The sequence below is a fragment of the Macrobrachium rosenbergii genome, chromosome 6 (genome assembly GCF_040412425.1).
Source record: "Macrobrachium rosenbergii isolate ZJJX-2024 chromosome 6, ASM4041242v1, whole genome shotgun sequence".
Classification (NCBI taxonomy): domain Eukaryota; kingdom Metazoa; phylum Arthropoda; class Malacostraca; order Decapoda; family Palaemonidae; genus Macrobrachium; species Macrobrachium rosenbergii.
Genome location: NC_089746.1, coordinates 50,425,485 through 50,451,511, shown reverse-complemented (window position 1 = coordinate 50,451,511; position 26,027 = coordinate 50,425,485). Strand labels below are relative to the sequence as shown.

General features: G+C 38.9%; 1 protein-coding gene across 4 annotated transcripts in view; it reads left to right on the top strand.

Annotated features, from left to right (window-relative positions):
- The window catches only part of LOC136839536 (insulin-like growth factor 1 receptor), a 62,177-nt gene that overhangs the window by 9,751 nt on the left and 26,399 nt on the right, over nt 1-26,027 (top strand). For 2 of the 4 annotated variants that reach the window (XM_067105754.1, XM_067105752.1), the window contains exons 2-3: nt 9,509-9,694; nt 25,135-25,870. In XM_067105754.1, the coding sequence (XP_066961855.1) occupies nt 25,588-25,870 (283 nt within the window). In that variant the 5' untranslated portion in view covers nt 9,509-9,694; nt 25,135-25,587. The remainder of the gene's footprint in view (nt 1-9,508; nt 9,695-25,134; nt 25,871-26,027) is intronic. The other 2 variants (XM_067105751.1, XM_067105753.1) reach the window with 1 other exon arrangement.

Below are 26,027 nucleotides of genomic sequence, written 5' to 3'. Positions count from 1 at the left end.
TATATATATATATATATATATATATATATATATATATATATATATATATGTATATTAGATAAAGTGTAAGTATTTGAGATACAAATAAATTTATGGATTATATCTGGCTCCGCACTGGTTTAAAAATGGAGATAATAACGTAATTTAATGAAAGTCTGTACATTTAAGCATGAACCTCAGTAGCTAAACTGAAAGAGTTTAGCTCAATGGGCTTAATTTAGCCTGAAATATTAAGTTGCTTAACTACAAATTTCCGGTGGTGGGTTCAAATTTCGAAATATGTTTTGTTTTCTAATATATATTTTTTGTCAGTCAGATGAGCATGACATACTTTTTTTTTAAGACTTGTATCCATTATTGCCAACCCTCATTGTCAGAGGTTGTCTGGATGAATGAAAGTAGAATATAAACAATACGATGTAAGTAAATGTAGAGTTAAAGCAAAATATCAGGATAGGAAATTTAATAAATTTACATATCTGGTATAACAGGGAAAGCAAGTGAAAGTAATTAATTATTTAGTTTTCCGAGACTGGGAGATGCTTTATTAAATTAGGAACGACTGGTTTTCGCAAATAGTTTGTTACGGGACTGACAGTCTGTCCTTCATTGCAGCAAACTGGATTAATATTTTTTCATTAAAATCGGACATGTAGTGATGCAGAAAATAGGACATTTTGGTGAGTAATGTTGTTGTATCAATGAATGGAATAATAATATACAGTACAAGTAATTATTATTGTTAATGTTAACTTAGTTTAATTTTAGTTGGTAATGAATATATTATTATTATTATTATTATTATTATTATTATTATTATTATTATTATTATTATTATTATTATTATTATTAATTATTATTATTATTATTATTATTATTATTTGCAGATTAATTTGCGTAGAATCTAGTCTTTTTTTTTTAATATTTTTCCATTTTCATAAAAGCAAAATTTGTTTTTTCCCCGTTCCCCTTGTTTATTTTTAACTTTAATTTTTCCGATCTTTTTTCCTCAGATATTTCTCTTGACATTACCGCAGTGCTTTTTTGCCATTCTTCCCGTTGTTTACAGATGTGACGCCAGATAATATATGATCTGTCGATCCAGGTGTTTTATGTTCAGTTGGTGCTTCTTATTTCCAGATGCTACTTTCCTGAGAGTTATAAATTTCAGGCCACACTTTCCTCAGGCCGTACTTTCCTGAGGTTATACTTTCCTGAAGTTATACTCTCCTGAAGTCATACATTCCTCGAGTTATACTTTCTTCTGGTTATAAGTTCGTCGAGTTATACTTTCCCAGTTCAAACTCACGGGTGCTACTTTTACTCTTAGACGCTGCTTCTCCTAAGCAGTTAAACTAATGGCTCCTCTTCCTTCAGGAGGCTTTGCTGACCAGACTACTTTTCTGATCGTTCTACCGGCTGCGATCTCTCTCTCTCTCTCTCTCTCTCTCTCTCTCTCTCTCTCTCTCTCTCTCTCTCTCTCTCTCTCTCTCTCTTTTGAAGCAGTTACTTAACCATCTGCATATCAATTATCCTTATAAGCATGACTTATTTTCCTTTGTTCACCAAGAAATTTAGTATTAATGCTTTCTTAAATTACTGCGGATATATTACATAGATTCAGGTGCATCGGATGTTACCTATGTTATCTGTCAGTGATAGATGGGATATAAGTTTTATAGAATTAATTACTACTTATTCAGCAGTGAATCATTTTGTGAATCTCCCCAAATGTCTAGGAACAAGTTTCAATCATTTTTCGTCACCTACATTCCCAGATGGAATTTTAGTTTATCATATATGCATTTATATATATGTGTATATTATACTATATATATATTTATATACATTCCCAGATGGAATATATAGATATATATATGTATATATGTATATATATAGTATGTATATATATAGATATGTATGTATGTATGTATGTATGTATGTATGTATAATATATATATATATATATGTATATATAGTATGTATGTATATATATATATATATATATATATATATATATATATATATATATATATATATATATATATATATATATATATATATATATATATATATATATATATATATATATATATATATATATGCATAAGTATGTGCTGATTGAAAGTTTCCTTCTCAACTTATACACTATTCAACCTCCAGTGTTGTTGCTCTGACAACGGTATGATGTCAAAATCATACCATTGTCACATCATATCACAATTTTGAAAAACTCTCTCTCTCTCTCTCTCTCTCTCTCTCTCTCTCTCTCTCTCTCTCTCTCTCTCTCTCTCTGAAACCCTGGTTGCAACCCACAGGAGTTGAATGATAACCAGTTACATAATTCATAGTTTCACTTTTATAACAAACACAATAGGCTTCTGGGAAAGTGCCCAAACACACACACACACACACACACATACATACACACACACACACACACACACACACAGAGGCGTTGACACAAGAAATTAATTTCCTTTCATTTGTTTTGGCAAGGTAGACGCATCTCGTTATCATTCCTTACGGGGAAATATTCGCAAGCAAAACCCTAATGCGATAGTAATTGTGTAGTTGGTGGGTGAATTATTAGTGGTCCTCTCAAAAGGGGGAGAATTTTGTCATGTCGTTCTAAGGGGAAAAAGTTTCTTATTTCATATTAACCTTATTTGAAATTGGAACGATTTACCAACCATATTTTTTTTGGGGTTTTTGTTATCCTTGCAGTACAGCCTCATTTTTTCATGTCTATATAAAATAAGACAAAGCTTTCGTAGCTATTCTGCTAACACTCCTGTCTTAAGACGGAAAACTAGTTGTAACTGCCTAGTACGCACCGGTTACGTACAATACCTGAAAGCTTTAATAATTAAGATTTATTTCAGTTAAGGTCAAAGGAATATGAAGTGATTAATCATGAATACCTCTGAGACCATCAATGTCTTCAAATGACGTTCCCACTAAGCAGCTGAAAAGTTGTCTCAGGATCGAAAAATCACTTTCTTCAAATAATGCCGGAAGCTCCATTAATGTCTTTATTTTTGGTTTGGTAAGAAGTGCAAAGAAGATATTAGCTATTTTATTTAAATTCCAAATGGCTTTGCTGAACGCAAAATTCAGCAGGCCGTTGAGTTTCGTGAACAGATGATTATCTATATAGAATTACTGGACACTTTTCACTAGATATGAATGTAACTGTAATGTAATAGCCACAATGCCTTCTTAACTTCTCGAATTCTTCGGACTTTTTGGATGCGCTTGTCCCTACAAAGCCTTAGACCAGAGTTTCCCAAACTTTTTCAGGCTGGCGCCCCCTTGGCTTCCAGATGGATTCTAGCGCCCCCTCCCGCCGATACGCACACGCGAGTATTATTATTTTTTTGGGGGGCGGGGGCCGGTTTGCTTCAAATTGAAAACAACAATATTAAACTCGAAGATGTATTTCACAAACAATACTTAATTTAGTAAACTTGGTCTTCACAATTACTGTTAATGGGATGGGTGTGCTTGGCGCAGGGATATCGGTTTCTCCACATCAGGCTGGAACTCACTAAGAAGTCGTAGAACCCCACGTTCGGTAATTTTAAGTCTGTGTTTTTTTTTTTTTTTGCTTTTAATTGCTTAAAATTAAATGCTCTTAATGCCACCCTGTCGCCCCCAACCAACCCCTTTTGCCTCACCGCCCCCGATCAATCCACCGCCCCAGGGGCCGGTACCCCCACTTTGGGAACCACTGCCTTAGACCCAAATGCGAGACTCGGGATGCGGGTTCCACGCCCGCTACCGGACATCAAAATTACTTGCATTGGGATCTAAGGCTCTGTAGTGATAGGCGTATCCCCCCAAAAAATTGAATCCAAGAAATTAAGAGGGCACTGTAACTATTGCAATTACATAATGATTGTAAGTTGAATGTTGAATCAAATGTCCTCGGAATTTTTCTATAAGAAAGGGGTTAGAATGAGAATTAGGTCACTATTACTCTAAAACTCATTAATATTGAATAACATATATTTAATACAGTAATTCAGGAATGTTGTGGATTTAGTGGAATTGTTTCATCTCTTCTTTGTGTTAAGATGCTATATTGAGCACGATTCTCTCTCTCTCTCTCTCTCTCTCTCTCTCTCTCTCTCTCTGAGGATATGCAAGGCATCTTGGGAGAATGAAAATCTAAAGATTAAGGGAGTTTAGCTTTCGCTGCTTAATTAGGGAGTTGTCACTGGAGAACCTTTTTTTCCCCGTCTTTTAGCATCTTGCTACCAAACGTGTCTTAATATATCACAACCGATGATTAAGATACTGGGTGCTGAGAGCAGCATTAGTTGGTAAAGTGCTAAAAGGTTTTGAAAAATCTGTTCGTGTAACAAATTTCTTCAAGTTTGTCACCCTGTTGGCTAAAGAGGTCTTCACTTTCAGTCGATGTTTTCCAGGCTATAATTAACTTTTGCGAATCATCCTTGACTAATTTCTCATTCAGTTTAATAATTTGTCATAATATGTCGTTAAAGTATGGGAAAAATTATTCAAAGGCTGATTGCGAGTTCGGTAATATTGGAAAAAGTAATCGGAGAGAAATTACAGTTTTAGGACTAGTCATTAATCTCTCAGTATCATGTATCAGGTGTAATATGTCGTTTCTTACTGTCCCATCTTATCAATCATTTGCCGTATGCTCTAGATATTTTGTATCTAACTCATGAAAAAAATGAGCTTTTGATCATGCTTGAGAGGTAAATTGCAGTGTCAACATGACAGCGGCTTTTATTCACTTTATTTTATTTTATTTATTCGTTCATTTTTGTTTACTCCAACCCTTACGAGGGGAGACGATTTGCTGGTGAAAATAAGTGTACCTATAAGCAGGGCTTATATCATAACACTTCCAGTCCCACTCTCCTCGATCCTTCAGGTATATATTCTGGGGCTTGTACAGTAGATAATGCAAAACCATAATCGACAGATTGCTATTGCGCTCTCTCTCTCTCTCTCTCTCTCTCTCTCTCTCTCTCTCTCTCTCTCTCTCTCTCTCTCGTTTAGCATTCGCAGTCTCTGTCAAGGTCATAACACACACTGTCGAGCAATTCTCAAGATTGGTAATGTTCGTTCTCTCTCTCTCTCTCTCTCTCTCTCTCTCTCTCTCTCTCTCTCTCTCTCTCGATTAGCACAGCCTTTTCGATGGGCGTCCATTGAATCAATATAGTTTGCGTTGAAGATTAATGGCTTGTTTACTAGAGAGGCCTGTGAGCGAGCGAGTTTTGATACCGCCAGCCACGTCCGAGGTAATTAAGGAAGCCGTGGGTACTTCTTTGGGTGGGGGAGGGGGGGTCTAGATGGGAGGGGAGGGGAGGGAGGGGAGGGGTAAGAAAAGGTGTAATTGTCCCAGACGGTACATTTCAGAACAGTTGAAATACTTGTAGAGAGTAGTATCATGGTTTCCCTGCAACAGTTCTTAGGAGAAAATAATGGTTTTCATGAAGCAAAATACTTAAAGGGAGCAGAGAGAGAGAGAGAGAGAGAGAGAGAGAGAGAATATTACCTAACAAAAACTGAAACCCTTTTCAAAAGCAGAGAGAAAAAGTATCTACCAAAAACCCATTTTCAAAAGAGAGAGAGAGAGAGAGAGAGAGAGAGAGAGAGAGAGAATGTTGACGGAAAGTCAAAACTCATTCCCAAAAAAGCAGCCCGGGAAATACTAATGTTTCTCAAAACTTCATTGGAGCAGATTGAGAAAATCTTTATTGAAAACAAATCATCACTACCCTTTTATCCTCTATGGATATAGTTTGGCCAGCACGTGTTGTTCCAAAAAAAGAAAAAGGTTGTTTTAGACCCTGTGACAAATTATTTTTACAGAATTCTCTGGTACTGCTCAGTGGTACTGTAATGTTAAATTTAATACCATAAAGTTATTGGACGAAGCCGAAAATATTTTAGAGTAAAGAAAAAATTTCTAGCCGAGCCCCATTTTTGTTCAGCATGAAATATTGTTCGGAGGCATTGTATTTGACATGAATAACCACAGTTTCGTTAAATGAAACTCAAAATATCGAAAATAAAAAAATGTAAAACTCAAAACTATACATGTTTTTTTAAAGACTTTTGCTCTTATTGAAACTGGTCAATTTAAACTAGAAACAAAAGATAAAGTTGATGATCATTGTTTCATATCCCTGGATTACAATACTCGTTTGACGATTGAAACTCTGAAGGTGAATGACGCAGATAGCTACCAAGAACTGCATTTAGATACAAAATCAATACGCAATGCTTTGTCGAGAAACTATTGTTAGCAAGAAGATGCACTGTAATTATCCAGCTAATAGTTTAGGACTTTTTAGTTTTTAGTTCTTTTCTGACAGGACAGCAAATTTCAACTAGCCTTATGCAGACATAACGGCAAAGGTCAACTAGTCTTTTTCAGATAGGTCAAATTTCAACTAGCCTTTTTCACACAAGGGCAAATTTCTCAGATAGGTAAAATTTCAGTTAGGTTATGCAAACATAAAGACAAGTTTCATCTAGCCTTTTGCAGACTTTAAGGTAAATACCATCAAGCCTTGTGCAGACTTAACGACAAATTTCAATTAGTCTTTTTCAGACGAGGGTAAATTTCATAGACTTTTGTAAACTTGATGGCAAATTTCAACTAGCCGTTTGCAGGCTTAATGGCAAATTTCAAATAGTCGTTTGCAGACTTAATGGCAAATTTCAACTAGCCTTTTGCAGACTTAATGGCAAATTTCAACTAGCCTTTTGCGGACTTAATGGCAAATGTCAACTAACCTATTGCAAACATAATGGCAAATTTCAACTAGTCTTTTGCAGAAATAAGGGCAATTTTCGACTTGTCTCTTTCAGGTAGTTCAAATTTAAATTAGTATTTTGTAAATAGAATGGCAAATTTCAACTAACCTTTTGCAGAATTGAGGGCAAAATTAATTTCAACAAGCCTGTTGCAGACTTAAGGACAAATTTCAACTAGCGTTTTGCAGAAATAAAGGCAATTTTCGACTAGTCTCTTTCAGATAGGTCAAATTTCAATTAGCCTTTTGTAAACATATTGGCAAATTTTAACTAGACTTTTGCAGACAGAGGGTAAATTCCAACTCTCTTTCAACTGGCCTATCCAGCACTCTGGGAAGGACCTATTGAGGAATTTACTAAATGAAACGATTAGCTGGACACAAAAGCGTTTTGATGAATATTAAGTTAATCTGAAAGGCACTTTAATTATTTAGGTCTGTTAATTTGTTTTTCGTCATCTTCATTAAGGTGTGTACCTTTTTCAAGATAACGTGAACTCTGTAATTAGGCAAAAAAAAAAAAGTTTTAGGTTTGCAAAGGCATGGAGTTTAAACAGGAAGCAAGTTTTAATAAAGTGCAAACTTTAACAAAAAAAGATTACTTTGACATAACAAGGCAAACAAGGCAACCGTGTGATACTGTGTGTGTGTGTGTGAGAGAGAGAGAGAGAGAAAGAGTTAGAGAGAGTGAGAGAGAGTGAGAGAGAGTTGAGTTACATTTCATATTGTTAATACAGGTCCTATTATATCACTTGAATGTCTACTTTTGTCGTTATTGTTGTAAGTTACTGGTGATGATATTAGGATGTGGTGAGCTTGTATGCAGGTCATGCTTCATTTTCAGAATTCTGGTGGAATTAGAATTATCCTAATGCATACCATTATTTATATTTTTATTTGTTACCATCAGTAGTGGTAGTATTAGTAGTAGTAGCTGTAGCAGCAACAGCAGCAGTAGTGGTGGTGGTGGTAGCAGCTGCGAGAGGACAGGGTGAATAAATTTGGGCAGAAACAAAGACCATAACAATTGATAAAGGGTATAGAAATAACAAGGGGTCAAATAAATCTACCGTTTTTCGAAGCCCCTTCGGAATATATAATTTTGAAAATACTAAGTTGTGTAAGTCATACACAAATTGTTAACCAATTTGCAACACTTTATAGGCAAACCATGATCCTTATGGCACCACTGTGCACCCCAAACAAGGTTGTTATGTTTTGGTTGGATGGGGTACGGAAGGATTTCGGAACCTCCACTCTTCCCCACACCACCCTACCCTACCCAATCACCCCTCCCGTGGTGGCCTGAGAACGCAAGGGTCCCACGACCCCCCACCCTTGGTGGCCTGGGGTCTGGGAGAGGGGCTTGGAACTTCGCGAATGTAAACACCCATTGTCTTGGCCGTCATCATAACATGCCTTTTCATCATTCTCATCATCGGAACTCATCATTATCGTCTCTTTCCCTTTCTCCATTTTTGCGATTAAAATTTTCCGTGATGCAGTTCTGCAGGCTGCCTTAATTAAATATCCCGCCGAAGAAAAATACGCGTAATAGAAATCTTGGAAAAACAGGATGGTAGATTATGAGAATGTTATTGCTACATGGGAGAGTAGTTTTCGCTTAGCGAGCGTGGGGGAGTCTACTGCTACAGCGCTGTACGTGAAATTCATTATTTTTTATATAAAATATTGTACTGAAAATATTGTAAAGAGCATATTCAAAATAAGATAAAGTTCTGGGCTGCTCTCATTTACAAGGCCATTCATAGATAAATAAGTCCTGGAAATTGAATGATTCATCCAAACGAATATATTTTTTAATATAAAATATTGTATTGCAAATATTGTAAAATGTTTTTATAAAGATAAATTTCTGGGCTGCTCTCATTTACAAGGCATCATTGATATAAATCAATCCTAGAAATTGGTTCACCCAAACGAATTTCTCATATAAAATACTGCGTTCCAAATAGTGTAAAAGTATTTTTAAAACAAGATGTAGTTGTGGCCTACGCTCATTTATAAGGCATTGATATAATCAATCCTAGAAACTGATTCACCTAAACGATCCAACCTTTCGGGCATTATGAGAGTTCCCTCATTCAATTTTTGCCTTTATTTTTAGAAGTGGTGTCGAACATGGTGTGTTTACATCATTGGTACACAAGGTGCTTAGTACGTAATTACAAGTTAAGCTGATGATCTTTGCAGTTATTTTGGAGAGAGAGAGAGAGAGAGAGAGAGAGAGAGAGAGAGAGAGAGAGAGAGAGAGAGAGAGTGTGTGCAGGTATTTTGAGAGAGAGAGAGAGAGAGAGAGAGAGAGAGAGAGAGAGAGAGAGAGAGAGAGAGTGTGTGTGCAGGTATTTTGGAGAGAGAGAGAGAGAGAGAGAGAGAGAGAGAGAGAGAGAGAGAGAGAGATAAGAGAGAGAGAGAGAGAGAGAGAGAGAGAGAGAGAGAGAGAGTGTGTGCAGGTATTTTGGAGAGAGAGAGAGAGAGAGAGAGAGAGAGAGAGAGTGTGTGTGCAGGTATTTTGGAGAGAGAGAGAGAGAGAGAGAGAGAGAGAGAGAGAGAGAGAGAGAGAGAAATATTATGGAAATATCTGGCTTAATTATTAATTTCAAATCATTATCTTTAAAAACAAACCTAACTAAATAAAAAATGCGTTTTCTTCAGTAACATTCCGTTAATTTTATCTACAGTTCTTACGTCAGGGACAAGATCTCCCACTGTAAGAGTCGATATTTGGTGGTCCGTGAAAATTGACGATGGTTCCATGCAGAAAGGTGTATTGAGAGTTGTCTTGATAACCTGAGTCAGGTGGGACCGGAGAAGAATCTGGAGGATAACAATACCACTGGCTGCGCATTTATTAACAGACTACATGGGTATGTTGCAATGGCATCGGATTGTCTTTCAGGAACGATCACCAATAGGCTTTTCGTTTTCCTCTCTTAATATCCCTAAATCTAACCTGAAGTTTTGTGTCTTTAGTCCATATCAGCAATTTTTGTTTGTGTATTTGTTTGAATTTTGATTTACTCCTTGCTTTTGACGGATTTCTCCCTTTCTATTTGCTGCAAGTTTTGTACCTCATAATAATAGGATACAGTATTTGAACGTCAGTAGTCTTTCCTTCTCAAAGAGCCCCAGTTGTAATCTCTGTTCATTAGCTTGAAATTCCTCACTGGATTGTTAGCCATGGCACTAAAGCGTAAGTCAAGAACTAAGAAGAATTCGTGACCGCGCAAAAATGAACAAGATACTTTCCGAGAAAAATGTCTGTGCGAGAGGATTCAAAAGATGGATGATACAATATTTTGATAGTTTGTAGATTTGTATATCTGCAAACTAAAATAATGAAAGAAAACTGACTTTTAAGGTCATTACTAAACGTTTCCAAGCAAATTCTCACCCAGGTCAGCATTTTGAATGGATATGGTTAAATTAATCTCTCTCCCCAAGAGCAGAAATACAAAACCGTTAATGTCATTTGTCGATGGGTTTCCCCATCCTCAATTCATGATTTCAAGCAAAACGTACAAAACTAATACTAGAATCTCATCTGCATTAAAACATAGGACTTCCAGTACTTAACTATACACTATAATTTTACAAGTATTTTGTTCTCTTCATTACTGGTTGAAAATGATCAGTTCTTTTCTTATTCAATACATGCGGTCTTTATTCAGTAACATAAGAAAGTTCTTCGTTTATTTATTTTTTACTTTGTCCATAACATGAATACGCGGGTCATATAACACTTGAGATACATAAATAAATAAGCAGAATAATCTGGAACACAAAATACTGTGTTTCTGAGGGCTCGTAATATTCGCCTTTCCTCCGTGACGTATGACGTTTTGTTAAGACTTATTCGAGGTTATTCCGATTTCCAGGCGCGTATTGGTATTTCTATTTCTCTTCGCTGGAAATGCTTCTGCCAAGAGATTCATATCCTTTTGTGCCCTTACCTGAGAAAACATGATTCGCTTGCATCACAGAGCTCTACAGTGCCATTGTGGTAACAAAAAATCATAATTGGGTCAACGTCTTACTAACTATGAATATTATTAATTTCGTAAACTGTTTTATTCTAGCGAAAATTATACTTATGAAATCCTATAAGCCATTTATTCCAACGGAAATTCTACTTGAAATATCTGTAAAACGTTAGATTCCAGCCAAATTCTTTACTTCTAATTCTGTTAATCCATGATCTGTAACGGGATTTCCTTTTGGAAAGTCTGTCAAGTCTGTAAATCGTCAAATTACAACGAAATTCTACTTAAAACATTTATTCCAGGGAGTTCCATGCTTTACTGCAAATCACTGAATTCCAGGAAACAATTGAATTCCAGGGAAAATTCTGTCGGCAAATGTCAGAGAGCCTACGCAACTGCCCATTTGTCCAGAGATCAGCACTAAGACCCAGACAACATCAGCAGCATCATCATTCGGTTGAAGGTCTACCCTTTCGAAAGTTGTTTCGAAATTCGAAATACGCGGATCGCTCTGAGAATGTGGCCTCCTTTCACAAAAGCCCTACTTCCCCTCCAAGGCCCTTTACTACCCTCCCCCCTGCCTTCCATCTCCTCCTCATTTTTCCTCCATTCTGCCTCCTCCTCTTCCCTTTCCTCCTCCTTTTCCTCCTCCCTCCTCCCTGCCTCCTCCTCTTCTTCCCTTTCCTCCTCCTTTTCCTCCTCTCTCCTCCCTGCCTCCTCCTCCTTTTCTCTTTCCTCCTCCTCTCCTCCTTTCCCGTCTCCTCTTACTCCGCCAGCTCCTCCTCCTCCTTTCCCGTCTCCTCTTACTCCTTCTCCTCTTACTCCTCCTCCTCCTCCTCCTCCTCCTCCTCCTCCTCCTCCTACTCCTCCTCCTCCTCCTTCTCGTCTCCTCTTACTCCTCCTCCTCCTTTCTCGTCTCCTCTTACTCCTCCTCCTCCTCCTTTCCCGTCTCCTCTTACTCCTCCTCCTCCTCCTTTCCCGTCTCCTCTTACTCCTCCTCCTCCTCCTCCTCCTCCTCTTACTCCTCCGCCTCCTCCTCCTCCTCTTACTTCTCCTCCTCCTCCTCCTCCTTTCTCGTCTCCTCTTACTCCTCCTCCTCCTCCTTTCCCGTCTCCTCTTACTCCTCCTCCTCCTCCTGTCCCGTCTCTTCTTCCTCCTCCTTCTCCGCCTCCTCCTCCTTTCCCGTCTCTTCTTCCTCCTCCTCCTCCTTTCCCGTCTCCTCTTCCTCCTCCTCCTCCTTCCCCGTCTCCTCTTCCTCCTCCTCCTCCTCTTCCTTTCCCGTCTCTTCTTCTTCCTCCTCCTCCTCCTCCTCCTCCTCCTTTCCCCTGTCTCCTCTTCCTCCTCCTCCTCCTCCTCCTTTCTCGTCTCCTCTTACTCCTCCTCCTTATCCTTTCTCGTCTCCTCTTACTCCTCCTCCTCCTCATCCTTTCTCGTCTCCTCTTACTCCTCCTCCTCCTCCTGCCTCCTTCTTTCCCGTCTCCTCTTACTCCTCCTCCGCCTCCTCCTCCTTTCCCGTCTCTTCTTCCTCCCCCTCCTCCTCCCCCTTTCCCGTCTCTTCCTCCTCCCCTCCTTCCTTTTCCCTCTCCTCCTCCCCTCCTCCTTTCCCGTCTCTTCTTCCTCCTCCTCCTCCTTTCCCGTGTCTTCTTCCTCCTCCTCCTCCCTTCCCGTCTCCTCCTCCTTCTGCCCCCTCTTCTCCTAAGGATTGCAATATCCTTTTTTCACAAAAGACAAGAGAGAGAGAGAGAGAGAGAGAGAGAGAGAGAGAGAGAGAGAGAGAGAGAGAGAGAGAGAGAGAGAGAGAGTCAAGAATCGCGGAGCTAGTAAACAGCATTAACGGGTGGGCGGGGAAGCTTGTCTCTACACCTGATTTCCGTTGCCATGGTGCACTGTACACACCAGGCTTGTGATGCGCTTTCGTTCAAAACAACTTTCAGTAGTAAAATACAAATCTTCCTTGAGCAACCGTTCTTCTTAACAGTTAGTTGAAACGAATTGTCTCCTCTCTCGTGTTTTAATTTTATTCTGACTCAGTATGATGAATTTGCTTTATAATTGTCAAATTATTTTCGTTTTATTTTGATCAAGAACTTTTTTTGGAGGACAAGGTTTTTTCAGAACCAAGCCCCAAAATAAATGCTAGACTTTTCATGAACCAAAAATGTTATTTTCTTATGGCACGTCATTTGCGAAACTACGAATAATTATTGTAACTTATTTGAAATTTGTAATTATAATTACAAATTCAGGTTTACCACAAGTTCATTTCAGAAATGCCCCTGAAAGCGTATTTGTACAGGTATGACTTGTCACAAATGCCCTTGTGACCCTCAAAATAGTTCTTTTCTGTGTAAGAGTTATTATATCATGTTATCATTCTAATTTCCCTTATTATCTTTTCATCTCTAAGTCATCAGGGATTCAACATAATGAACATCACACTTTACAATGTATCACCGGTAATCCTTGCTGTCACTAATTTTTCGCAACAATATGTGTATCAGTAGCAATGGAAACTATTCATCATTTCTAACCACAACCACAATGAGAACAGAACAGCATCACTTACAACCACAGTGGAAATTAATAATCGTTTATGACAACGATGAAAACCAGTGATCATTTACAGCCACAATGAAAACCACATCATTCATACCCAAAATGAATACTAATCATTATCTAGGACACAATGAAAACTACGTCATTTAAACCACAGTGAAAACTAATCATTTATGACAATGAAAACTAATCATCATTTAGGATACAATTAAGCTCATTATTATTTAGGAGACAATAAAAACTAATTTATGGCACATTGAAAAACTAATAATTTATCAGACAATGAAATCTAATCATCATTTATGGCACAATTAAAACTAATTAATATTTATGACACAATGAAAACTAATAATTTATGACAGGACAATAAAAACTAATAATTTAGGGCACAATGAAAACTAATCATTTATGACACAATGAAAGCTAATTATTGTTCATGACAATGAAAACTAATTATTATTTATAACAATGAAAACTAATCGTTTTATGACAATGAAAACTAATCATTTATGACAAAATGAAAACTAGTCATTTATGACATGACAATAAAAACTAATAACTGAGGACACAATGAAAGCTTACCATCATTTAGGACACAACGAAAAACTAATCATCATTTAGGACACAATGAAAAACTAATCATCATTTAGGACACAATGAAAAACTAATCATCATTTAGAACACAATGAAAAACTAATCATCATTTAGGACACAATGAAAAACTAATCATCATTTAGGACACAATGAAAAACTAATCATCATTTAGATACAGTGAAAACTAATCATCATTTAGGATACAATGAAAACTAATAATCATTTAAAATACAATGAAAACTAAATGATGTTTAGTTTTCATTGTATCCTAAATGATGTTTAGTTTTCATTGTATCCTAAATGATGTTTAGTTTTCATTGTATCTAAATGATGTTTAATTTTCATTGTATCTAAATGATGTTTAATTTTCATTGTATCTAAATGATGTTTAGTTTTCATTGTATCCTAAATGATTAGTTTTCATTGTATCTAAATGATGATTAGTTTTCATTGTATCTAAATGATGATTAGTTTTCATTGTATCTAAATGATGATTAGTTTTCATTGTCCTAAATGATGATTAGTTTATCCTAAATGATGTTTAGTTTTCATTGTATCTTAAATGATGTTTAGTTTTCATTGTATCCTAAATGATGCTTAGTTTTCATTGTATCCTAAATGTTTAGTTTTCATTTAGGATACAATGAAAACTAAACATCATTTAGGATACAATGAAAACTAAACATTTAGGATACAATGAAAACTAAACATTTAGGATACAATGAAAACTAAACACCATTTAGGATACAATGAAAACTAAACATCTTTTAAGATACAATGAAAACTAAACATCTTTTAAGATACAATGAAAACTAAACATCATTTAGGATACAATGAAAACTAAACATCATTTAGGATACAATGAAAACTAAACATCATTTAGGATACAATGAAAACTAAACATCATTTAGGATACAATGAAAACTAAACATCATTTAGGATACAATGAAAACTAAACATCATTTAGGATACAATGAAACTTATCTTTTTAGAACAACAATGAATACTACATCATTTATAACCACAATGGAAACTAATAGTCATGTATAACTGCAGCGTAATACATATTACATCGTTAATGGTGATGATTTTGGTATCATGAATTCATCATTAGTGTTTTTGTAGGTATAATTTCGACATATGTCGTTATCATCTCCTTTGTCATCCTCGAGTGTCGCCAGCTGTGTTATCCTGTAGTGTCCCTAGCTGTGTCATCCTCAGGCGATACCAGCTGTGTCATCCTCAGGCGTCACCAGCTGTGTCGTCCTCAGGCGTCACCAGCTGTGTCGTCCTCAGGCGTCACCAGCTGTGTCGTCCTCAGGCGTCACCAGCTGTGTCGTCCTCAGGCGTCACCAGCTGTGTCGTCCTCAGGCGTCACCAGCTGTGTCGTTCTCAGGCGTCACCAGCTGTGTCATTCTCAGGCGTCACCAGCTGTGTCGTCCTCAGGCGTCCCCAGCTGTGTCATCCTCAATTGTCCCCAGCTGTGTCGTCCTCGAGTGTCCCCTATCTGTGTCATCCTCGAGTGTCCCCAGTGTGTCATCCTCGAGTGTCCCCAATTGCGTCTTTGAGTGACCTCCATCTATGTCATCCCTGGGTGTTCCTAGCTGTGTTATCCCCGGGTTGTCCACAACTGTTCATCCTCGGATGTCCCCAAGTGTGTCATCCTCGCCCTCGGATTACCCCAAGTGTGTCATCCTCGCCCTCGGATGTCCCCAAGTGTGTCATCCTCGCCCTCGGATGTCCCCAAGTGTGTCATCCTCGCCCTCGGATGTCCTCAAATGTGTCATCCTCGCCCTCGGATGTCCTCAAATGTGTCATCCTCGCCCTCGGATGTCCTCAAGTGTGTCATCCTCGCCCTCTGATGTCCCCAATTGTGTCGTCCTCGCCCTCTGATGTCCCCAACTGTGTCGTCCTCGCCCTGTGATGTCCTCAAATGTGTCATCCTCGCCTCGGATGTCCTCAAATGTGTCATCCTCGCCCTCGGATGTCCTCGCCCATCCTGCCCTCTGATGTCCCCAACGTCCTCGCCCTCTGATGTCCCCAACTGTGTCGTCCTCGCCCTGTGATGTCCCCAAATGTCATCCTCGCCCTCGGATATCCCCAACTCTGTGATCCTCGCCCGCGGATGTCCCCAACTGTGTCATCCTCGCCCTCGGATGTCTCCAACTGTGTCATCCTCAGGTGTATGTCTCCAGTTGTGTCATCCTCTGTTGTCTCCCAACTGTGTCAACCCTAGGTGTTCCCAACTGAGTCATCCTCGGGTGGCTGTCCCTAAATGTCATCCTCGAGTTTCCCCCAACTGTGTCATCCCAAGGTGTCCCCAATTGTGTCATCCTCAGGTGGACGTCCCCAAGTATGTCATCCTCGTGTGTTCCCAACTGTATCATCCTCAGATGGAGTTCCCCAAGTGTGTCACTCTCGAGTGTTCCCAAGTGTGTCATCCTCGAGTGTTCCCAAGTGTGTCATCCTCGAGTGTCCCCAAGTGTGTCATCCTCGAGAGTCCCCAAGTGTGTCATCCTCGAGAGTCCCCAAGTGTGTCATCCTCGAGAGTCCCCAAGTGTGTCATCCTCGAGAGTCCCCAAGTGTGTCATCCTCGAGAGTCGCCAAGTGTGTCATCCTCGAGTGTCCCCAAGTGTGTCATCCCCATGTGTCCCCAGTTGTCATCCTCAGGTGTACGTTCCCAAGTGTGTCATCCTTGAGTGTTCCTAACTGTGTCATCCTTGAGTATTCCTAACTGTGTCATCCTTGAATATTCCTAACTGTGTCATCCTTGAGTGTTCCTAACTGTGTCATCCTTGAGTATTCCTAACTGTGTCATCCTTGAATATTCCTAACTGTGTCATCCTTGAGTGTTCCTAACTGTGTCATCCTTGAGTATTCCCAACTGTCGTCCTCGGGTGTCCCCCAACTATGTCATCCCCATATGTCCTCCAACTGTGTCATCCAACTGTGTCATCCTCAGGTGGAAGTCCCCAACTGTGTCATCCTCAGGTGGACGTCCCAAAGTGAGTCATCCTCGAGTATCCCCGAGTGTGTCATCCTTGGGTGTCCACTACTGTGTCATCCCCAGGTATCCCCAGCTGTGTCATCCTCAGGTATCCCCAGTCATGTCATCCTAAGGTGGAATTCCCCAACTGTGTCATCCTCGTGTGCTACCAACTGTATTATCCTCAGGTGGACGTTCCCAAGTGTGTCATCCTCGGGTGTCCCCCAACTGTGTCATCCTCGGGTGTCCCCCAACTGTGTCATCCCCTGGTGTCCCCAAGTGTGTAATCCTCGAGTGTTCCCAAGTGTGTCATCCTCGGGTGACCCCCAACCGTCGTCCTTGAGTGTCCGCAATTGTGTCCTCAGATGGACGTCCCCTACTGTTTCATTCTCGAGTGTTCCCAACTGTGTCATCCTCGGGTGTCCCCTAGTTGTGTCATCCTTAGGGTGACGTACCCAATTGGGTCATCCTCAGGTGGACGTCCCCATTTGTGTCAACCTCAGGTGGACGTCTCCAATTGTCATCCTCGAGTGTCCGCAAGTGTGCCATCCTCGAGTGTCCGCAAGTGTGCCATCCTCGAGTGTCCGCAAGTGTGTCATCCTCGAGGTAGGGAGAGTAGTGGGGGAAGCTGTGACAAGTTTTTCCTTGAAAAAAATTTGAAAATTGGATCTCTTGAAGTATTGAGAGAGAGAGAGAGAGAGAGAGAGAGAGAGAGAGAGAGAGAGAGAGAGAGAGAGAGAGAGAGAGAGAGAGAGAGAGAGAGAGTCAATAAATGAACTGGATTAAAAGTTTAATTGTACAAAACTATACAAGGTATTTCCTGAGAAGACTGTTATCACTATTTTTTTTTTTTTTAGAACAAACTGATCCCTTTTAACAAAACCCCGAGTTAGCGAAGTATTGTTAAATTTAGATTCCCAGTACGGTTACCATGGTATTCTGTTGTCATCGCTCACTATGGATTGAAAACTACTCACTTCCGGATAGCGTTTTCAATTTCATGATATCCATCGACAAATTTCAGGAGTCGGAATATCGGAAAGTCTTTTAGAGCACGGTATTTTGGTTTCTGTGGAAGCTTTACTTTTCATTAATTTACAGATTTCATGATATTAATCGATATATTTCAGAATTCTGAAAGCCTGATTTCCATTTCTTTAGAGCACATTATTTAGGTTTTTGTATGAGTTTTACTCTTCATTAATTTGCAGATTCCATGATATTAATCGACAAATGTCTAAAATTCTTTAGGGCACATTTTTTAAGTTTCTGTTGAAATTTTACTTTTCATTAATGTACAGATTTCAAAAATTGTATATACCATTCCGTGAGAAAACAGTTAGGGCATAATTATAATAGGCATAGTCTTTTGTTTGTATTTAGTGCAACTTTTGGAATTTATTGTATCAGTTGAGTGTATAGCTTAAGGAAAAGATTCGTTGATGGAAATAAGTAAAACATAACAGTAAAAGCTAAAATTAAAGCTCCACATTGAAAAATACAACAGATTTTCAAATATGTCCAAGTGTTACTCTATTTATATATATATGTCTATGTATATGTATATGTATATGAAAAGATAGATTTTCAAATATGTCCAAGCGTTACTCTATTTATATGTATATGTATATGAAAAGATAGATAGATAGATAGATAGATAGATAGATAGATAGATAGATAGATAGATAGATAGATACTCTATTGTACATTCAATATTTCATAGCTCAAACTCCCTCCTTATCTCCTTGGCGTCCAGGCAGCCCTGTTTTCGTTTTCATTTCCTCAATTTTTTCATCATTAACGCCTGTTGACAGCAACCATCCTTACAAAAGATCCAATTATAGATTTACTATTGAGATTCCCTGTCGTTGCCGCTTTCATTTTACGAAGAAGCTGAACTAACTTAATTAGGGTCGAGCTTATGAAGAAATATTTGTCGAAGCCAGTTTTTAGTGATGCCTGGTATACATGTACGTATTGAGAGAGAGAGAGAGAGAGAGAGAGAGAGAGAGAGAGAGAGATTTGTTGCAAATCAAAAGCCGTATTTGTTGCTTACGCTAATGATGCTTCCATCGTTTGGCAATTGTAACTGCCGTATGAACCTCTGCCAGTTTCGTGGAATCAGGACGTGAATTTTTATGTAAAAGTTTAATTTCGGAGTTCATTTTTTTCTATTTTTTTCTTTATCTTATTTGTTTTATTCTTATCATTTATAGTTTCTTCTTTGCGTCTGTATTTTTTTTTTATCCGCAATGGGTTACTTTCCCTCTAGGGGCGCCGCCATTGTAGCTTTCTGCATTCCCAAGTACTGCTGTAATAATAATAATAATAATAATAATAATAATAATAATAATAATAATGAAGGTTTATGCCGTACTGATATGGATGAATGTGTTTGATAGTTTATTCAACACGTTCTCGGAAGTTTTTTTTATTTATTAAAGGCTCAGATTCTTTCTGCAGTAGTTCGAGGTATCTCTTGAGGCTATTGCAGGGCCTCGCTTTATGGCAGTTCCTGAAGATATTTCGTGTTGATTAGCTTCGGAAACGCGTTTCATCATTCCCTGATCTTGTCTTCAGTCTGTTTATGATGCCGTCAATAATTTGCGTTGAAGATGGGTGTCGTATGATTCATGTTAAAGATGAGTGTCATATGATTTATGATGGAGATGAGTGTCGTATGATTTATGTTGATGATGGGTGTTATATGATTAATGTTGACGATGGGTGTCGTATGGTTTATGTTGAAGATGGGTATTGTATGGGTATTGTATGGGTACTGTATGATTTATGTTGAAGATGGGCGTCATGTGGTTTATGTTGACGATGGGTGTCACACGATTTATGTTGGAGATGAGTGTCGTATGATTTATGTTGAAGATGGGTGTTGTATGGGTATTGTATGGGTATTGTATGATTTATGTTGAAGGTGGACGTCATGTGATTTATTTTGAAGATGGGTGTTGTATGATTTAGTTGACGATGGGTGTCGTACGATTTATGCTGGAGATGAGTGTCCTATGATTTATGTTGAAGATGGGTTTCGTATGATTGAAGATGGGCGTCATGTGATTTGTGTTGAAGATGGGTGTCGTATGATTTGTGTTGAAGTTGGGTGTCGTATGATTTATGCCGAAGATGGCTGTTGTATGATTTATGTTGAAGATGGGTGCTGTATGATTTACGTTGACGATGGGTGTCGTACGATTTATGTTGAAGATGAGTGTCCTATGATTATGTTGAAGATGGGTTTCGTATGCTTGAGGATGGGCGTCATGTGATTTATGTTGAAGATGGGTGTCGTATGATTTGTGTTGAAGATGGGTGTCGTATGATTTATGCTGAAGATGGCTGTCGTATGATTTATGTTGAAGATAGGCACCGTATGATTTATGTCGTATGGGTGTCGTATGATTTATGTTAAAGATGGGTGTTGTATGGGTGTCGTATGATTTACGTTAAAGATGGGTGCCATATGATTTATGATGAAGATGGGTGTCGTATGATTTATGTTGAAGATGGGTGTTGTATGGGTGTCGTAGGATTTATGTTGAAGATGGGTGTTGTATGGGTGTCATATGATTTATGTTGAAGATGGGTGTCGTATGGTTTATGTTGAAGATGGGTGTCGTATGATTTATGTTGTAGATGGGAACTGTATGACTTATGTTGAAGATGGGCGTCATATGATTTATGTTGAAGATGGGTGTTGTATGGGTGTCGTTTGACATACGTTAAAGATGGACGCCGTATGATTTATGCATTAAGTGATGTTGAGTATTCTTTATGTGACGTTGAATATTTATAAGAATACGCAGAACATGTAGAATATAACAATCATGAGAGGTTGTGTTTACTGATGATTAGACAGCACTCGTTCGTCTTCATGGAAGGATTTTTCTGCCGGCTTTAGCATGAAAGGTAGTTGAGTAGATAGCTAGGTTAAAATAAGGGCAATAATTACCTATTTTCTGGTAAAAATCTTGAAACTGAACAATCAGTAAAAGCCATTGTAAGGTATTTTATGAATCACAGGAAACCTAAGACAACTAGAAACTCTAAAAGCCATTCCAGAATGTGGCCTGCCAACAAGTGGCCAATTATATTTGTTCAATGATGTATTTTAAGTTTTAAAAAGGATATTTGATTGGTTTTATGCGGTACTGGAGGGATCTCATATGCTGTGTGTCTAGGATGCAAGTTCATTCTGGTGCTGAAATTCGAAATAAGAGGCATTTTCAAAAGCGGGTCCGTCGTCATATGGACATATCCAGAACATTAGGTTCTCAAGCGTCCCTTACCCGTAGGGAGGTAGTGCCGTCAGTGTACCTCTTGCGGTGCACTGTAGGCATTACTTAAGGTTCTTTGCAGCGTCCTGTCGGCCCCTAGCTGCAACCCCCTTTCATTCCTTTTGCTGTATCTCCGTTCATATTCTCTTTCTTTTATCTTACTTGCCACCCTCTGCTAATATTTGTTTCATAGTGTAATTGCGAGATTTTCCTCCTGTGCTACACCTTCAAAACGCTTTTACTCTCAATTTCCCTTCAGAACTGAACGACCTCATAGGTCCCAGCTCTTGGCCTTTGGTCTAAATTTTATTTTCCAATCTCAGTTCATCCGTCCCCCTTCAGCAGACTGCTATTGTACGATTATGTAGGTAATCTGGCGTTACGACCGCAATGGTCTCTTACTTTTCGGTGTTAATCGGTCCCGTATATTAGAGGTAGTAGTAAAACTTGTCTGTTGATTAAGTTATTGTTGAAGAAATTTTAGATGTTACTTTATCATTTTTATGAAGCATTTCATACAGCACCGTTATAAGATCTCAAAGATGATTTTGGGTCAAACCCAAGAGAAAAAATACATTCTTCCTTGATGGCTTCCTAACTATAATCTTAAGCTCTGGAAGATAAAGGTAAACATAAAACAAAAAATAAAAAAGACAGAAAAAGGCAAAAGGAAAATTCAAGGTAACGTTATGGAAATGAAAATGACAAATGAGAAAATGAATAAGTACAAGATTTTACCAAGGAAGTGAAAGGAGGAGAGGAGTGGTTGGGAGGAGAAGGTGGGGGGAGGAGATGGGTGGAGAGGGGTGGGGCGGAGGGAGGGAGGGAGGGAGGGAGGGAGGGGGGGACGAGTATAACTTAAGAGAACTGGCTGCCATCATTTATCACTTGATGCCGACAAACAAACTGAGGTGATTTCACAATGGGATAATCATATCGCTAATAGACTTGTTTACGATCCCTTCTTTGGGCGGTAGATCCCAGCGGAAGCGCCCGGCAGGGAGACTAATCTTAATTTTGTTTATTTTAGATACACATATTTTCCCCGGAGAGAGTTTTAGCTCATAATTCCGTCTCGACGGGGAAATATTGGCTTCGTGTTTTCGAACTCCGTGCTTCCAGCGTCGGATACGCCCTTCTGCATCCGAGAGATTATTAATATTGGGGACTTTATATGCTGGTGCGAAATAATGTCACGTCGCCTCTTGTTTGCTTCAGATTAATCGGAGATTTCATTTTTCTCCGGTGGTATTCATTTTATTATTTTCATTTGTCTTTACCACGTTTTTTATTTTGCATGAACATGCACGGCATAACTTAATTTCAATTGAAAATGTGTCATTGGAATGATCAACAAGAAGTCCCACTGGATCACATTCATCAACCACATCAAGTAGGTTGAAGTTATTAGTAGTAATTGTTAGATTGCTCAACATAATTCTCATTAGCAACACTGTGCAGCCAAATTATTTAGAGAGATTGATAATTTGTTATGGCGGATTGGTAACATTTAGTAATCACATTACATAAAAAGCAGCTTTTCATTAGAAGTTAATTGTTGGTCAGCAGATAAAATGGGAACATTTTATAATTATACCATAAAGCTGATGATCATATCGCAGTGCGCATGTATATAATATTTATGAAGGCAATTTGGAATAGACATTATTCAGTATGAAAGATACGCAGCAATGTTAGATTGTACCAAGTTAAATGTTAGGTGCTACTTCTAACACGTCTAAAACTACATATTAATATAAAAGAAAGGCAAAGTTAATAATGAACACCTAACAGGCACAATGCACAGTGACATTAAAGTACAATGAGGTAGTGAAACGCATGTGCGCCATGTATAATTTAACCTATATTACTGAAATCCTAAATGCCTTGTAAAATGAAAAATCAACACAGATTAAGAAAACGAGACCTGACATGATTTCTCGTCTTCACCACTCTCTTTCACTTTTTTTCTATTCTTTATAGAAATGAAAAGAAATTAAGTATATTCTTTAATTAGCGAAAGTCCCGGACACACTGTTTTCTATATAAACAGCGTTCAGGGTCATTAGAGTTCATGGTTGATGGGTCAGAGTGATAAGTGATCTCACCTGATGTACTTGGAGGACCTTCTCTGACTAAGTATGGCTATATAGTCCCCAAACTGTAGCTTAAGTATCGTGAGACTGGCAAAAGATAAACATTATTCCACCTTATGTTTTAAGACGATTGACTGATAGAAGTACATTATCGGTGCCACGGGTGAGGTCATCAACGACAGCGAGGTTGAGGTGATGACGAACTTATTCCTCGATTAATCTCAACATCATTAGAGACATTCTTTATCTCTGAAATACCTCTGGCCATGATGCAGACATTATCCTTCAGCGTCGACGAATAGCGAGAGCCTTGAGAAGGTCTAAAAATTTATGGCTATTCCATCGATCATGTCTATTCCCTTCCCACACCCCCCCCACTCCCACCCCCACTCCCATTCCAATTCCCACTCCACGTTGCTGTACAAACATATTAATAACTGAAGGACCGTCTGCCACGATGGTGGGTCTTCCATAGACCTGAAAGAGAGATGTAGCAATAAACATAAGTGGCTTGGTATCATTAGGATCCGACAGGGAAAAAATGGTTGTATTGATGACCATTGCGTTATTTCCCTTTTTATTTTTTTGTAAGTTTGGATTATGAACAGGTATCTTTCTGAGAGAGAGAGAGAGAGAGAGAGAGAGAGAGAGAGAGAGAGAGAGAGAGAGAGAGAGAGAGAGAGAGAGGTGAAAAATTGTTACAATTTTCTCTTTTTGTAATAATGCTTTAGTACACTCAAATTGTCTTTATATCTTATTCTCACTCATTCGGACACATAAGCATATGACCTCTCTAGTATTACTATAGTTATAGTAATATGAGCGAGAGAGAGAGAGAGAGAGAGAGAGAGAGAGAGAGAGAGAGAGAGAGAGAGAGAGTCAAAGTTGTGGGTCTGGGTGAGAATTAAGATATGAAGACAATTGCCCACTTGAGTGTACTAAAGCATCATTACAAATACAGAAAACTGAAAAGAAATTTTCTCCTCTCTCTCTCTCTCTCTCTCTCTCTCTCTCTCTCTCTCTCTCTCTCTCTCTCTCTCTCTCTCTGTATTACTATAACTATACTGGCAAGACGAAGCGTCGGAGGAAAGTGAGTTGTTTTGAAGGTTTCGCCTCGTTAATCATCAGCTTAGGCACCATCTCAGGAAATTCCAACTGAATAAAAGAAGGAACCACCCCACCTTCTCCCACCCCCACCATTCCTACACCCTCCTCCCACCCCTTACCATTGCAACCCCCTCTTGTCATGTCCCTCCCCCCTCTCTTGTTGGTGAGGAACGTCTCTCTCTCTCTCTCTCTCTCTCTCTCTCTCTCTCTCTCTCTCTCTCTCTCTCTTCTCTCTTTTCCAGAACTTTCTTCCTCGCAAGAAATTAATAAATGGATTGAAATGAAGACAGATCCTGAAGGAGGGAAGGAAGCAAGAGTGGAGGAGGAGGAGGAGGAGGAGGAGGAGGGAAAGGATAAGGAGGAAGAGGAAATTAAGGAGACTCTCTCTCTCTCTCTCTCTCTCTCTCTCTCTCTCTCTCTCTCTCTCCTCTCTCTCTCTGGGTTCGTGACGTCAGTGGAAGCATGCTAGGTGCGGGGCTGAGGTATGTGAGAGTGCCTGCTGACCTAGCCAGATTTTTATTATACCTGGCAGCTAGTGACTGTAGCGGCTTGCAGTCAGAGAGAGAGAGAGAGAGAGAGAGAGAGAGAGAGAAAGTACTTGAGACAATTGGCAACAGAGCAAATGTTTCGGGCTTTTCCAAATAAAGTAAAACCACAATCTTTAGATAACCATTTGCCTTTTACCTCTCTTTACAGGTGAGCAAGACCAGAAGAGACTCGAGAATGCAATTGTAAGCAAGTTACACCTTTTATCGCTACATAGTGCCTTGCAGGAAAGCTCCAAATACGTATGTTACCTAAGCCTTCACTAAGCAGTAGTAACATTTGATTATTGGGCAACCTTAGTGATTGAGAATACGTCCGGTGCTTCAGCGCAAAGTTGAGATACTTTGGCAATCTATCTCCAAAGTATAGCCATTTCCATATTGCCAGTAAAAAAAAAAGGCTAGTAAAAGGCAGGTATCTACATGTTATTAATTAGTTCTTAAACAGTGTCCTGCTCAAATAGTACATTTACAAGTGCCTGTTTGTATTAACAGAATTTTAAAGCAATAATATAAATATCTTAAGGGCCTGAAACTAGTCCCAGTAGACTTTCAGGCAATAACCAAAGGATAACTGTAACCGGTAGAAAAGTATTCTGGAGATATGGCCAACGGGAACTCTGAGAATATTCGCAGAAAACAGAATCATACTTCATCAAAGAGAAACCAGAACTGCTTAGAGAATTTAACCAGAGAGCCAAGTTTTCCTTCCTTAAGAAGACGCGGCAGGAACTCTCCTTCACCTCGCTCCTCGAAAATTGAGGATTCATTCACCAAATGGAGATGGATTTTATTGCTTGCTGTTATAGTATCTGGAGTGGATGGGATCATGCAGACCACAGATCTGGATCTCCAAGTGACTTCAGACAAGCAGGCAGGTAGACGAGGTACGCAGCAATTGAACGCAGGTAAAGAGTATTTGTGGTGAGAGTGTTCAATGGTACTTTTCATTGCAAAAAAAGACATTTTTAACTGTTTTCATTTGCGACCTGAAAGTTACCATAGCCAAAGTAGGCTGAAGTAGAACCAGATTCTCTATTGTTC